The 15,500-nt window shown below is 52.7% G+C and overlaps 1 protein-coding gene across 1 annotated transcript in view; it reads right to left on the bottom strand.

The window, feature by feature from the left end:
* The window catches only part of ECE1 (endothelin converting enzyme 1), a 106,828-nt gene extending 98,391 nt beyond the window's left edge, over nucleotides 1-8,437 (bottom strand). The window contains exon 1 of the mRNA XM_084788163.1: nucleotides 8,298-8,437. Within this exon, the coding sequence (XP_084644289.1) occupies nucleotides 8,298-8,300 (3 nt within the window). The 5' untranslated portion in view covers nucleotides 8,301-8,437. The remainder of the gene's footprint in view (nucleotides 1-8,297) is intronic.
* Between the last annotated feature and the right edge of the window lie 7,063 nt (nucleotides 8,438-15,500).

Below are 15,500 nucleotides of genomic sequence, written 5' to 3'. Positions count from 1 at the left end.
TCATGTCTCAGTCGGCAGGGTGTGTATCATCAAGCGAAGTAGCTTAGGCACTCTGGGTTCCTGGGAGCAGGGTGGTGATAACTGGGTCACTTTGGGAGAATGACGTGGCTGAGTTCAAGGGTCAATTTAAGATAGTCTATCTCGAGCTGGTGACGACACACCAAGCCTTCCTACCAGGAATGGTGGTCTAGAAGCATCTTGCATGACCACCCTCTAGCCTCCTCCATCCTAAAGCAGCTAAAACCCGGCCTCTGGAGAGGCCAAGCACAGCCACACCCTTAGGCCAGGGCACATCTCTTACTGGACAGGGCTTCTCTGCCTCCTTCCTGCCCTCTTCAATCTATCTCCCACATAATAGCCAAGGCCTTTCTAAGACAAACAAACCTTCCAGGGACCTGACGTCACTCTTAGGATGAAATGCCAGTTCTTCACTTCCCCTCTGGATAAGGCTCCCGTGACTAACCCACTTCCCACCCATCCTTTTCCTATTGCTGTCCCTCCATGTCACTGCTCAGCCACATCAGCCATCTTCCACCTTAACATGCCCAGCCCTTTGGCCCCATCACAGAATCTTTGCACCTTCTGTTCTTCCTGGCCCCCCCCCCCCAAATCCCTCCTCCACATCTTTACCCTCCTGCCCTCCCCCCAACCTTCCTGTTCTGGCTACCAACTAGAGCCTCCGCATCGCAGCCCCTCTCCAGTGCCACCCCCCACTTTGCTTTCTTCCCTCTCTCTGAAGTGACGTCTCTGGCAGGTGGGTTTTACACAAGGTGTCAGATTTTTTTCCCCCCCACCGGACCTGGGATCCTTGCAGGTTGGGATTTGGATGAGCTGGAACCTCACTTGGTTCTTTCAACCCTGTTAGGTGGAGATGGAGTAAACTGCCTAAGGGCAGAGCCGGGGAGTGGTCGAGCACACACTCAGTTTGGCCTGATGCCAAGGCTGTCTCTTCTAAATCTGCTAGGGTGAGGCAGTCTCGGAAGGAGGCTACCAGGAAGGAGACTGAGAGCGGAGGGTTCCATCTTCTCTCCCAGGGCCTTCTGCAGAGGTTCAGAGTGGCTGGGGCTGAGGTTATCTTGGCCCAACCCTGGAGGTAGGAAGGCCCTATTGATTGGAGCAAGTGGTCCTCAAATGAGGGAGGACCAGAAGCCAGTGATGGAGACCTTCAATCCACGTGATGCTTTGTAGAGGGTGGAAACAAACTCAGGGTGGGGAAGGGCAAGATATGAGCCTAAGCCATATAGCCAATGAGTGGCAGGACATGCCAGAGGGCAAGAAGTCCCCTCCCGGGCCAGAACCCCTTTCCTAACCCGAGGAATGCCAAGTACAGAGGAATCTAAATCTGGTAGAATGCAACACTGAGTTTGCCAGGCTCCGGGGGCAGGGACAGGGCTAGCAAGGAGGAGCCAGGGTCTGAGACAAGCAGGCCCTAGAAGCATGTTATAAGCACTAGGCTGGTGACAGGGAGGGAAGTGCTATGCTCTGAAATGGAACACTACATCACAGGATGGTGTGGCAGCTACGTAAGCCAGACATGTACAGACAGGAACAAGAATGTCACATTGGCCCCAAATTGAGAGCAACCCAGATGTCAGTCACGGGTATTTACAAGTTTATCTACCCAACACAACACAAGGCAGCTTTAATGAATAGAAGATTCCAGAACAGGGACCAGGAGAGAAGCCCCTCAGAAGCATTCCGAATTGGCCAAAGCTGATGAGGGCCAGGCCCTTGGGAGCTTGTGTTGTAAGAGTTGACACTGATGAAGTTCAAAAGGGACAGAAAGCACATCTTGGGCAGCCTGCCTGTGGATGGGGGTGGGGTGGGGGGGTGGGCAGGAATTGATGGGCCCATGGGAGCTGTGAAAGTGGTACTTATCTGGGTCCAGATGTTGTGCAAGGAGCACACTGGCAAAACCAGGCTGGGGAGGATGCATGTGCCCTGGGGAGTCTTCTCATCACATCTGGGTTCTGAGGAACCCTTGGACTCCCTAACACTGTGCTGGGCTCCTGAACCAGGATCTGTTCTCACTCTTGCACAACTACTGTACAAAAAAAGTTCCAACAGTTCCACATCAGAGAAGAAACAAAGCTCAGAGAGAAGAAAGCATAGAGCAAAAAGTGACAAAGCAAAAAGAGTTGGAGACATAGCCCAATGGGTAGAGTGCTTGTCTAGCATGCATGAGGTCCTGAGTTCGATACCCATCACTGCATAAACCTGGTGTGACAGCATCTGTAATCACAGCACTCATGGGGTAGAAGCAGAAGTAGAGATCCAAGGCTCACTCCAACTACATAAGAGTGACCAGGCTATACAGAATGATCTAGGCCAGCCTGGGCTACATGAGACCATATCTCAATGAACTATTTAAGCAATTTTTTGGTTGTGAGCCTAGCTTTTAATGGCTGACTCATCCCTCCAGCCCTATTTAAGCAATTAAAAAAAACAAAAAAAACTGATGAAACCAGGCCAGGCAATGGTGGTGCACACCTTTAATCCCAGCACTAGGGAGGCAGAGGCAAGCAGATATTTGAGTTTGAGGCCAGCCTGGTCTACAGAGTGAGTTCCAGGACAGCCAGGGCTATATAGAGAAACCCTGTCTTGAAAAGAAAAAGAAGAAGAAGAAGAAGAGGAGGAGGAGGAGGAGGAGGAGGAGGAGGAGAAATAATCAGATCAGGTCCTGGGCTTGGTGTCCAAGAACCATGCCTGAGATTCTGGTCCCTAGAACCCTGCTTTGCCCTACCATGCCCTCACAAGTTGTTCGCCTTCAGGCCTGCCAGTGCCCCCCTGCAGTCCCCTCATGTGCCCAGTGGATTCAATTCTACAAATTAACTGCTTAGGAAATGAAGCCTCCCTCCCTCCACATGAACTGCCTCCACCCTCAGCACCCCTCTCCCAGCCACACTTTGCGGAGGTCATTTCAGTCCTGGACCTCAGCCCATTCAGCAGAAGCTCCAGTATCTGACTTGGGGAGGCGGTTCCTACTCAAGCCCTGGGCTCTCTAAGCCCAGTGCTGGCCCCAGAGCAATAGGAGGCCTTGAGGTTAGATTCCCCACCCTTGGCTGCAGTTTCCAAGTGACGCAAGCCAGTGTCTGGATTCAGAGAATCATAAAACACTTCGTTGGAATAACAAGGGCTGCCACGGCCATTTCTCCGTCTTTTCCTGTGCCAGCTCTGCTGAGCATGTTCTTCTAGCTGACCATCCGAAATAGGGGCCTCCTACAAAGGGCACAAGGCCGGAGGCTCAAGGGTCATATGAAATATGCCCACCGTCCCACCAGGCAAATGGTAAGGCGAGGTGCAAACCAGGCCCACACATGGTCAAGGCTGGGCTCAGTATGCTTGCATTACAGGAACTGCCTGAAAATGCCTATCGACTGTTCCAGCCATGGCATTTTGCAAATGGGGAAACTGAGGCCTGGGATGGGAGAGTGTCTTATTGGGAAGTCTCTGCACTTGATCTTGGCTTTTCTCATCAGGCCTGTCTAGAGCACCTGCAGGGGCAGCACGTGGGAGGAGGAGGCTCTGGCTCCAGGCAGAAGTAAATATTGACACGATGTGTTTACACTGTAACCGGAGTCCTCCTGGCTGCCGCCCACGCCCTGGTCCTTGCACCCTAGCCAAGAAGGCAAAAGAGCAGACCAGGAGGTGGGCTCTTCTGGGCTAGGGACTGTGCCACCTATACACTGGAGTGTGTGATCAGAAATCCAAGGGCGCCTCCAGTCAGGGGCCTAGGCAATGCCAGACCGGAAGTGACTGTCTCTGAAGCCAGGGAGTTCCTGTCCTAGCTCAACCACTCATAGGCAGTGAGACCCAAGAATAGGGAACAAAGGGGTTCCTGTCAAAAGAACTGGACCCCTAGCCTTTCATGCCCAGCACCCTGTCCCAGTAGCCCCCAATACCTCTGCCTGTTCCTTAGGAAGGCTAAATGGGGTGGCAGCTAGAGGCCAAAGCCTTGCGCTACCTAGTCAAGTCCTCAGTTCCCGAAGTGAACTCTGAACTTCTCCTTTCACCACGCCAGACCTAAAATGCATCTCCAGGCTTCAAGAGAAGATGAAAGCCTGTCACTCAGAGTGGCTCCCCACGACCCTTAGAAACATCACCTAAATCTCCCTCACGGTCCTCCCTGAGAGCACCTGCTCTGGCCAGCTGACAGACATCTTCCTCCGTACCCCACATGAGCCAGTGTCCGGAGGCCAGCTACCTCATCTTGCACACACAGCTCCCACTCCCTGAAGCTCCTCCTGGTCCCACTCATACTTTTGTGGTGGCGTCAAGACTGAGTTCTGAGTCTCCGCTATGTACTTCTGGCAATCCTCTTGCCTCTTGTCTCTTCAAGGTGGGAATAACAGACTTTGGAGCCCAGCTCCACTGATTTCATTCCTCAGGCTGCAGCCAGGTTGCCCATCCCCACCCCACCCCACCCCCCCATGTCTCCATAGCAACAGGAACTGCGTTTGCCATTTTCTGCCCATCGACTGTGGCAGAGACATGTCAGTCTCAGCCACACTGACCACAGCAGCCCCGCCGAGTCTCGTGCCAGCCCGGGCTGAACCGGTGGCTGAGTGCACTGATGACGATGGCCAGGTGCACGCTGGAAGTGGGCGGGACAGAGCAGACACAGGCACAAACTAAGTAATCTATTGATGGTTCCCCTCAGCAGATAAACAGGCACCTCCTATTCTCCAGGGCCTCCACTCCTGGCAAGGCGGAAGTCTCCGCAGTTCTTAGAAACTGGGATCATCTCTTCCTTCTTTAGCAAAAACTGGGGCAATGCAAAGAAACATGAGTAACCATCGCTGCTTGGCTACCCGGCCAAGACCAAGCGTAGAAACATGAATAATCCAGTGTAACCCAGTTTCCAGGCCAGGCCTGCTGCTCAGGGCAAGGTGGCAGCTATGGTACTCTTGGAACCCCTCCTCTCTTCAAACGATATCACTGTCGCTTGTGTTTTTAATGACATCTGCGTGTTTCCATGTCGGTATCCTCAATAGCAGAGCGCGTCTGTGCCTCAGGGTAGGAAGGGAGCACAGGGAGCGAGGATGCCTGACGTGAGGTCACACAGCCCAACTGACAGGACATCAGGATTCAAAATGTGGGTCTCATCTTCAATCCAACCTCTGTCCAGTGATGATATCGCTCCACTTAGCAGAGGCCGAAACTCAGCCACCCTCCCCAGTGTGGAACGTGATGGACCGGTTCATAAAGATACCACCAGAACAGTGTTCAGGGAGTTTGGGGCGTCTCCTTGCCTTCAGCCCCTCCGCCTGGCTAGCCGTTCATCCTAGCATCTGGCAGGCTGATGCTACATACCGCCTAGCTCTGGGCCCCTGGACCACTTCCTTCCCACCTCAGTGCCTGCAGCTGGGTGTTTTGAGGACACCTGGAGGCAGATGATGCAAAAAGCCTCTTGGGAGCCCTCATCCCACAGCTTGCTCTGAGGGCAGAGGCTGGGGGGGGGGGGGGGGTTTCAACAGGAGGCCATTAAGAATATTGCTGATTTTCTGCCAAGAGGTTAGAGACCTGGGTGGAGAGCTGGGAGTACCATGGAGGTCCAGCGCCAACAACAGGAAACAGCCTGTACAGGGCAAAGGAATCCCATTAGGAACTTTGGGGGGGGGGGAGGGGACAGAGGAAAACCTGGGCTCTCTGCTGGTGGGGTGGGAAGCTGGATTTAAGACTCAGAGTGGAAACAGCCTTGAATTCCAGCCCCTCGTGGGAAGGATGGCACGGGAACCAGCGTTAGGGGGAACCCAAGGAGGCCTGACGTCAGCCTTCACCTCACCCACTCACGGTGCATCAACAGTGTGCGTCAGCGGCGGACTACACTGAGCTCCCGCACCCCCTCCCTCTGGGGGCACTCAAGGCCTCTGCTTTCTTTCCCTGCTATTTCCCATGCCTGCCTTGTCCCCTCTTACCTGCTCCCACATACTTGTGGTAAACCAGCCCTATTCTGTCCCTACACCTCTGGTCCAGTGTCACCCAAGTTCCCCTGACTGGGACAAGTTTTCCTATTCAGATTACATCTGGCTTAATGACTCTTCCCACCTCACCAGCTAGAAGGGAACACCTGCCTGACATGACACAGCCACCTCCCCTGCTCCAACCCCCCCCCCCAAGGACAGGACACCTGACTCTAGGGCATTCAGGGACAGGTGAGAGCTCCATCCACACACATGGTTTGTGTCACTTTTTCCTGCTTTGTACAAGGTTTGACCCAGAGCAAGCACCCTGTGGGTCTCGGTTAAACAAGAAATGAAACATTTTGTCTGAGTCACTGTCGTCTTCTCCCAAAACTGACAAACGAGAATGCCTCCTTCAGACCAGCAAATAGGCTGGATGGTTAGCAGGACTTCCTGAGGTTATACAAGAGAGGAAAAGTCTCCACACCAAACACTCGCACCTGGGTTTATCTCATCGCCATCTCCACACCATCCTCGGAGACAGGGACACTACCATCTCTTTATGGGGAGCGGGCACAATGGGGTTACGATGCAACGTGGTGGGATTAGAACCCACATCTGTCCTAGGCCAAAATCTAAGGTCTTTCAGCTGGGCTTGGAAGCTTTTCAAGTCAAGAGATGGCTCAGCCACTTAAGAGCAGTTGTTGCTCTTGCAGAGGAGCCATCATGTGGGTAACCAAGCACCTACGCGGTGCCCCGTAACTATGGTGTCACTCCAGTTCCAGGAGAGCCAACACTCTCTTCTGGCACCCGCAGGTACCAGGCGCACGTGTGGCACACTTACACACATGCAAGCCACACACTCATACAACTAAAATCAAATGTTCCCAGGGCAGGGTGGGCTGTTATGTTAATTAGTTGCTCTGTTTGAAGTCAGGCTGCCCTCGAACCCATGATCTGCCTGCCACAGCACAAACAGACCCCCCCTCACCCCCACCCCACCCCGGCTAACCAAATACTGGGGTCAGAGGCATGCACCACCACACCAGACCTTCTGGTGCTCTTTGAGGAGGGAAAACATCCTCTTTGTGAGCAGCTCAGGTCAGGGTGGATACAGAGAAAGGATGTATGACCTCGAAGTCTCTCCCTTTTTTTTATTGCTCTCTCACATCCTCAGGCCTTAAAACAAGCGCTGGTCCACAGGTGACGCAACCCCCAGCCACGAAACTATTCAAGCAACACATTCCTGGGAGATTCTTAATGGGGGAGCTAAGTCGGGTGCAAGATGATCTCTCTGGGCACCTTGGGGGTAGAACTGAGTCATCAGTCTCTAGAGGGGCAAATAATGTCTCATGGGAAGGATGCCAGTGGGTAAGAGAGAAACGGGTTGATCAGGCAGGGGGTGATCCTGCAGCCCTCACTTGAGCCTTCAACTCTCTCCATGGCACCCTCTCCATTCCTCAGTGAACCCCCCTTCAGGCTTGAAAGTGACATCACAGAGGTAGGCAAGTCTCTGGGACCAACAGCAGAGAGCCCAGGCAGATCTCCTCAGACCACAGAGCGTGTCTTGCATGCCAGCGCACAGGGCAAAGAGCCCAGCTCTATGGGAGGCAATCAGAGAGAGAAGCAAGTGGCCCTGGCGTGTGATGGAGGGGCAAAATGAGGCCTTGGCTCTCGGCCAAAGCCAACTTCCCCGCCCCAAAGCTCTCAAAAGCAACACTGTCTGGATTAGATGTCTCTCCTGAGGCTTGAGTCCCCAAAGAAATCCCCCTTCCTCAAGGACCCCTCCTTTACCTTGGAGCTTTTGCCCATAGGAGTCAGCACTTCGGCCCTCCTCTGAGGATTGATTACTGGGAGGTGCTGGGAACGCCAGATAACTCGCAGAATCTCAGACTGTCCCCTCCGCTCTGAGCTACCCCTTCCCTTCCATACGCCACAGCAGGATCAGCCACAGTAGAAAAGTGACCCCAGTCTCTCACGATGTCCAGAGCGTTCTCGAACCCCAAACCCACTTGAACTATGAGGGGTGTGAGCTCAAGTCCAGCTGTACCCTGACGTATCTGAATCGGCCCGGCCTAGCCTCCCCCAAGGTCTCCACGCCAAGCCAAGCCAAGCTCAGGGACGTGCACACACCCCAAACCTATCTTATCAACTGTTCCCCCAAACCTAACGCGCCACCCCGAGTCAACCACGCCAGGCCAGGACCAGCAGCCGAGAACCAAGGTCCTCGCGGCCCGGACGGCCACGGGCTCCAAGCCTGCGAACAGCGCGGGACGTGGGCCGCAGCTGCAGGGGACGCCCAGCCAAGCGCGAACCAGCCAGGATGCCATCGCCGCGCCGCTGCCGGGACCGTCGGGGATGCATGCAGCCGCTGCGGGCTGCGGACGTACTCACCATCGCTCGCGGGCTCAGAAAGGCCCGGCTCCGGCTGCACCACCGCTAAGGATCCGGCTCAGGCTCCAGCACCGGCTCCGGCTGCGCTGTACCGTGCCCTCCGCTCGGACTGCGCGGCTTGGGGCCGGGGCGGCGCGCGCGGCTCAGGGGCCCAGGCCAGAGGGCGGGGCCCGCCGCCAACCAATACCGAAGCGCGGGGGCTGCGGGCCCAGGAAGCCACAGCCAATCAGACTTGTAGGTCGGACTCCCCCGCCTCCGCGGGCTCTTTAACCCGTGGCGTGCTGGAGCGCTAGATACACTAGCTGCCCGGGATGGCTGTGGGTCCAGGGGTGCGTGCCCAAGCCTCCAGCTTAACGCACCTAACCAGACCTCGCCGAGACCCGCTCTAGGGACATATGGAAGCGGCGACAGGCCCACTTGTGCCCAGTTGGGGCTCCGGGTGTCTCGGTGACCTTTGTCTTCTGCTTGACGCCAGCACTGTAGTATGACCCTGAGCACTGCAGCTGCGGGGTGTGTTTGTGTGCAACAAGGAAGGAGGGCAGAGAGGAGGGGACAGAAAAGGGGGAAGGGATGGATTCCCGCATGCCTGTGTGTTTATATGGAAAGACAGCGGACTATATTTGGGGATTGTTACTCTGTGTGTGTGTGTTTGTGTGTGTGTACATATGCGCACGCTTGCGCTTGTGAGAGGGGCAACAGAACGATGTACGAGAAGAGGAATGAAGGCCCTTGTAAGCGTGGGCACTTACACCTCCAGTAGAGGAACTTTCTCCTCATGCCTGCTGCGCAGGTGCAGAGAAGGAAAGAACAGGAAACTGTGCTGTGTGAGCTGCGCATTTGTGACCTGTTGAGCATGCATGCATGTAGGTGTGGTAGAAAGAGGCTTTGTGCCTGCTGTGAAAGAGTCAATCCCGCTTGGTGCACGCGTAGGCGGGAACACACGGTTGAGAAACCGGGCAGAGATTTACCACAACTTTGTAGATGGCTCAGTTTGTGAGACAGAGGTTAGTGCATCCTGTGTGGTAAACATGAGCGTTTTGTTTGTGTGACTTTGCTGTGGGGCTTTTTTTTTTTTTTTTAAAGACAGCTCTCAGAGCTGGAGAGATGGCCCAGTGGTTAAGACCATGTACAGCTCTTGCTCAGGCAGGAGTGGGGGTTCCCAGCACCAGTATCCTGTGGTTCACAACAAGGAATCCAACGCTGTATTCCGGCAACTTCAGACACCTGTGCTCATATGCGCATAATACCCCCCACAGACAAACATATAAACATAACTAAAAATCAAACTAACTGCCAGGCCTTGGTGGTGGTGCTTGCCTTTAATCCCATCACTCAGGAAGCAAAAGCAGGTGCATCTCTGAGTTTGAGGCTAGCCTGGTCTACAGAGCAAGTTCTAAGACAGCCAGGACTACACAGAGAAACCCTGTCTCAAAAACAAATAAACAAACAAAATTAGAAATCAATGCCCCCCCCAACAAAAACCCCAAACAAGGAAAAAAAATGAGCAACAAAACAAACCAGAGATGGGTCTAAGTACCTAGCCCAGGCTAGCTCAGATATCCTAATCCAGCCTCTACCTCTGCTTCCGGAGTGTTTGGGGGGTTACAATTGTACCCACCATCCCATACTTACTTGACTTTTGTCATCTACATTTGTATGGTGCCAAGAAAAGAAACTAATGCAAAAAAGGCTGTGTTGAGAGACAAAGCTGTCCTGGGGAGAACTGAGATGGGGTTCTGAAAAATGGCTAAGCATTGGTGAAGTAGGAAGGGAAGACCTGGGTGGGACATCTTGCCTACCATCCACAAAGAGGGAAGGAGGAGGAGGAGGAGAGGGCTGGATGGCTGGAGATGGTCATGGATTTGGGAAGAGAAAGAACCAAATACTAAAGGGATGATGAGTAGAAAAAGCTGCCTGAAACCCGCTTCCGGAACAACCCCAAGGGCCCCTTGACACACCAGGGAAAGAAAAGTCAGGCACAGGCTTTGGATGCGAAGGGGGCTGTCTGTTCCTCTGCTGTGTGTTCGTGGGAGCTTGGAGGGGTGGGTGACGGGACCCACAGAGTGGTGCAGTGCTCCACAGCCCCCTCCACTTGGCAGCACTCTGAATTTCCCACTGTGGGGAGTACATGCGTGGCGAGGAGGTCACAGAGTTAGGATGTGGACAGCAGCAGGTAGGATGCATGGGCAAGAATGCAAGCTGTGGTAGGCCCCACGTGGGTGGGCCTCAAAGACGGCCAGGCCTGAGGTGTCAGAGCCCTCCTTCTGTGGGTCACCCCTCACCTATTTCTTCTCTCTCTCTCTCTCTCTCTCTCTCTCTTTCTCTCTCTCTCTCTCTCTCTCTCCAGATCTCTTGTAACTCGGCTACACTCCTTGTATAAGCCTGTAGTGTGGAAGGTGTCCCGGAACTGACCCTCTCGCCCTCCACCCCCAAGTGCAGAGAGTACACGTGGTGGCCACCGCCATGGCCTGCTTGTGTGGTGTTGACGTCATGCATGCTGGGAGCACTCTACCAAACTATGCTATGGTCCCAGGTCGGCTTCAGCCTTTTTGGCTCCTCCTCAAGTGACCTCACAGGAGTCTCAGTGTGCCACCTGGGGAGATCCCGTTACCTCAGCTCTGCGCTTGCTAGTGTATGGCTGTAAAGATTCGCTCCTCTCCAAGCCTTGGTTTCTCCTCTGTAAAATGGGGTTTGCCATTCCTGCCTGTTCCAGTCTACCGCTATGGAAGCTCTAGGAATTCACGTACGCCACAGGTGCTTTGCAGACTGCTACAAAACCGGAAGCCCACTTGCTCTACTTATGAAAAAGTTCAGCGGCTATTTGTGGTGATGCACACCTTTAATCCCAGCACTTGGAAAGCAGAGGCAAGAGGATCTCTGTGAGCTCGAGGCCAGCTTGGTCTCCATAGTGAATTCTAGGGCATCCAGAGCCACAAAGTGAGACACTGCGCTACACACACACACACACACACACACACACACACTGCCAAAGAACAGAATTCAGAAAGAAGCAAAATGAATCTGTAGTATCAGGGTCAGACTTAAGCCCGCCTTAAAGAGGGAATGATGGCCAAGTGGCACAGAAGCTTCTGGTCGGCTTTGTGATGTCAGGGCTTGGGGGACACAGTGAGTGTGTTCAGTTAGTAAAAGGTCCTTTAGCAGTCCCCTAGCATCTGTGTGCCCTTTGTTCTTCTTTACAGCCCAACAATAAATGACATAAAGGGTGTAGTGGCATAAGGGTGTGGTGGCTGCAATCCCGCCACATAGGAAGTAGAGCGTGAAGTACAGCAGCTTAAGCTGTAAGGCCAGCTCAGGCTAAGTCCAGGCCAGCCTGGGCTACACGATACCCTATTTTAAAACCAAACTTTTTTCCCCCAAAGGTCAAGTCTCATGACTACATTTTGTTCACATACACCATAGACATTCTGGAATGTTCTATCAGTGGAGCAAGACCTGAGTCAGCAAGAACGAGGTGTGGTCCTAGCTCTGTGTAGGGGGGATGGTGACAAGATGGCCCAGTGGGTAACGGGGCTTGTCACCAAGCCTAATGACTTGAGTTTATTCCTGGGAACTCACGTGGTGAAAAGAGAAGACTGACTCCGACAAATCATCCTCCAACCTCTCCATGTGCACTAGGATACAATGTGCACACCCACGTATGTACACATAGTACATACACACATGTACATACAAGTACACATACATGCACACACAAGCGCACAGCGTACACATGTGTACACACACAGGCACACACATGTACACATACACAGAAAACACATAGGTACATAAGAAAGCAAAGGAGAGACTATATGTCTCCTCACTTCTTCAGGGCCACATGGATGGGGCAGGACCTGCAGCCTGACAAAGCTACTGATTGGTCCAGCACTAAAACCAGGAGTAGAGTGAGGCATCCTGATGCCATGACCACGGCCTGTCTGTGCTGCTCTAGGAGAGGCCACTCCAGGCCATATGGAGCTCAAGGAGGAGGGGATGTCAATTTGAAGAGCCGTTGGCACCTCTAGCCCCTACCCAGGGATCTACAGTCACCTCCTCCAGAAGGCTTTTTGAGAATCCAGGAATGCCAGACACATACCTGGTGGCTGGTGCTTTGTGGCGTTGGCTTGACAGTTGTGACAGTTCTAAAGTGGAGCAGCCAAGAGTCAACCTGTTTCCATGTTGCTGGTGAAAGAATAAAAGAGCGTCCAGTGTGGCTCCACACCAGCTCATGCCTGGAGTCCAGCACTTGGGAAATGGAGGCGAGAGGAGCAGAAGGTCAAGCTTGGGGCTGAAGAGATGGCTCAGTGGGTAAGAACACCGGCTGCTCCTGTAAAGGACCAAAGTTCAATTCCCAGCACAACCGGCTCTAACTCCAGTTCAGGAGGTTCTGGCGCCCTCTTCTGGCCTTCCCCGGAACTAGGCCTGCTCATGGTATACAGACACTCCATCTAGGCAAAAAACACCAGTAAACATAAAATAATAAAATTAAGCCGAGCGGTGGTGGCCCACACCTTTAATCCCAGCACTGAGGAGGCAGAGGCAGACTGATCTCTGTAAGTTCGAGGCTAGCCTGGTCTACAAAGTGAGTTCCAGGACAGCCAAGGCTACACAGAGGAAACCCTGTTTTCAAAACAAAATAAAACAAAACAAATAAACAAAACAAAAAATAAAGTAAAAATTAAAGTAAATCCAGGGGGAAAAAAAAAAAGGAGTTGAGGGCCATGTCCTGTTCCAAATTCAAGGACAGCCTGGACTATGTAAGATCCCACCGAGAAGCCGGGCATAGTGGCGCACGCCTTTAATCCCAGCACTCAGGAGGCAGAGGCAGGTGGATCACTGTGAGTTCGAGGCCAGCCTGGTCTACAAAGCAAGTCCAGGACAGCCAAGGCTACACAGAGAAACCCTGTCTCAGAAAAAAAAAAAAAAAGATCCCACCGAGAAGGGGCAGATAGACAACAGCAGAAAGGTGTCCACATTGCATTCCTCAGCAGGACCTTCTGTAGCCAGAACACCTGAGGACCTCTCTGGGGGGGGCCCCAGCAGGCTGCAGTGGGATATCAGAGTTCACCAGGCCTGTGAGAGGAAGACCGTAATAGCCGGCTCCCTCCCTTCCTCTCGAGGAAGGAAACTGGGCAGCTGCCCTGGGCTTTACCCCATGTAGAGCGTGTAGAGCAGAGGGAAGGGAGAGAGATGAGCTGCAGAGAAAGGGTGGAGGCTGCACCCTGACCAGAGGGGCAAAGGGTCCAGGACATGGACTCAGGGCGTTGGGGGGGGGGGTAAGGGGGGGAGCAAGGGGGGAGAGGGGGAATGGACTGCTGTGTGAGGTGTTGAGAGAGTGCAGGCAGAAGGGAAGAAGGAAGGAGACAGGAAATATCAGGGGGCCTGCCCAGGCATGGAGGTTGAGGTGGGCGGGGGCAGGGCTGGGTATCACAATTTTGAGGCCAGCCTGGACTATAGAAACAGAGTGGCACACATTTTTAATCCCAGTACTCAGGAGGCAGAGGCAGGTGGATCACTGTGAGTTCAAGGCCAGCCTGGTCTACAAAGCAAGTCCAGGACAGCCAAGAATAACACAGAGAGACTCTGTCTTGAAAAACCATAAGAAAGAAAGAAAGAAAGAGCCGGGTGTGGTGGCGCAAGCCTTTAATCCCAGCACTCAGGAGGCAGAGGCAGGCGGATCGCTGTGAGTTTGAAGCCAGCCTGGTCTACAAAGTGAGTCCAGGATGGCCAAGGCTACACAGAGAAACCCTGTCCTCGAAAAAACAAAACAAAACAAAACAAAACAAAAAAAAAAAAAAAAAAAAAAGCAAAGCAAAGCAGGGAGAGAATGTTGAAAACTTATTGGAGTGATGGTTGAGATTTGATCTCATAGACACAAGGAACTGAATAGATACGAAATAAGAACAATAAATAAAAATATTGTTTCTCAGGTGGCTTTGTGTTAAGGTAAAGGCTCTTGCCAGAAGAACCTGACTGCTTGAGCTCCAGCCCCAGAGCCCACAGCTAGAGCGAGAGGATTGGCATCCGCCGTCCACCCTTGTCCTCTGACCTCTACACACTCACGATGGCATGTGCATGCCCCCTCCCACACAGGTCATGTACACACATACAATAAATACTTTTTTTCAAAAACTTAATTCTTCAGCAGAGGAAGTAATAACTCTAGTACAATAAGGAATAAGACCAGCCTCAATGTGGCTCACCTTCAACAGATTTTTGTTTGTTTGTTTGTTTGTTTTTTTGTTTTCTCTGTGTAGCTTTGGCTGTCCTGGACTCACTTTGTAGACCAGGCTGGCCTCGAACTCACATTGATCCACCTGCCTCTGCCTCCTGAGTGCTGGGATTAAAGGCTTGTGCCACCATGCTCGACTGATTTTTTATTTTTTAAACAAAATCACCCTCTTCCAAAGCCTCCTTCTGACTTCTTCAGGCCCCAGGCATACACATGGCACACAGACATGAACTCCCATGCATGGAGTAAAAAATCATAATTTAAAATTGTTGGAGCCAGCCGGGCAGTGGTGATGCATGCCTTTAATTCCAGCACTGGGGAGGCAGAGGCAGGTGGAGGCGGATCTCTGAGTTTGAGGCCAGCCTGGTTTACAGTGCAAGTTCCAGGATAGCCAGGGCTACCCAGAGAAATTCTGTCTTGAAAAGGGAAAAAAAAAAAATTGGAGCCCAATGTAGTGGCACACTCCTTCAATCCCCAGCACCCGGGAGGCAGAGGCCCTCCTTGTCTACGTAGCAAGTTCCTAGAGATCAGGGGCTGTGTAATAGAGAGACCTTGTCTCACACACAAAAAAATTGTTTTCCTTTAAGTAAACAAAGGGATTCCATCATGCTACCTGCTGAAATGCATGGCCTCTGTTCTGTGCACCAGGCATTGGGCCAGGCACTCTTCCATGTGATTCCGTTTACACCCACAGTAGCTCAGTGGAGATGGCATCCCCATTTCACAGATGAGGAAATAGAGGCTGGGAAGGAAAAAGCACATGTCCAAGGTCACACGTGGGTGAGCTGGCACAAAACAGCTTGTCTATTATTTAAATCTGATAAATGGATTTTCTTTCTTTTTTTTTTTTTCAAGACAGTGTTTCTCTGTGTAGTCTTGGCTGTCCTGGACTTGCTTTGTAGACCAGGCTGGCCTCGAACTCACAGTGATCCACCTGCCTCTGCCTCCCAAGTACTGGGATTAAAGGTGTGTGC

The sequence above is a fragment of the Acomys minous genome, assembly GCF_964271855.1.
Source record: "Acomys minous genome assembly, chromosome: 6".
Classification (NCBI taxonomy): domain Eukaryota; kingdom Metazoa; phylum Chordata; class Mammalia; order Rodentia; family Muridae; genus Acomys; species Acomys minous.
Note: the sequence above shows the minus strand (reverse complement) of the source record. Positions and strands in the feature narration are given on the sequence as shown.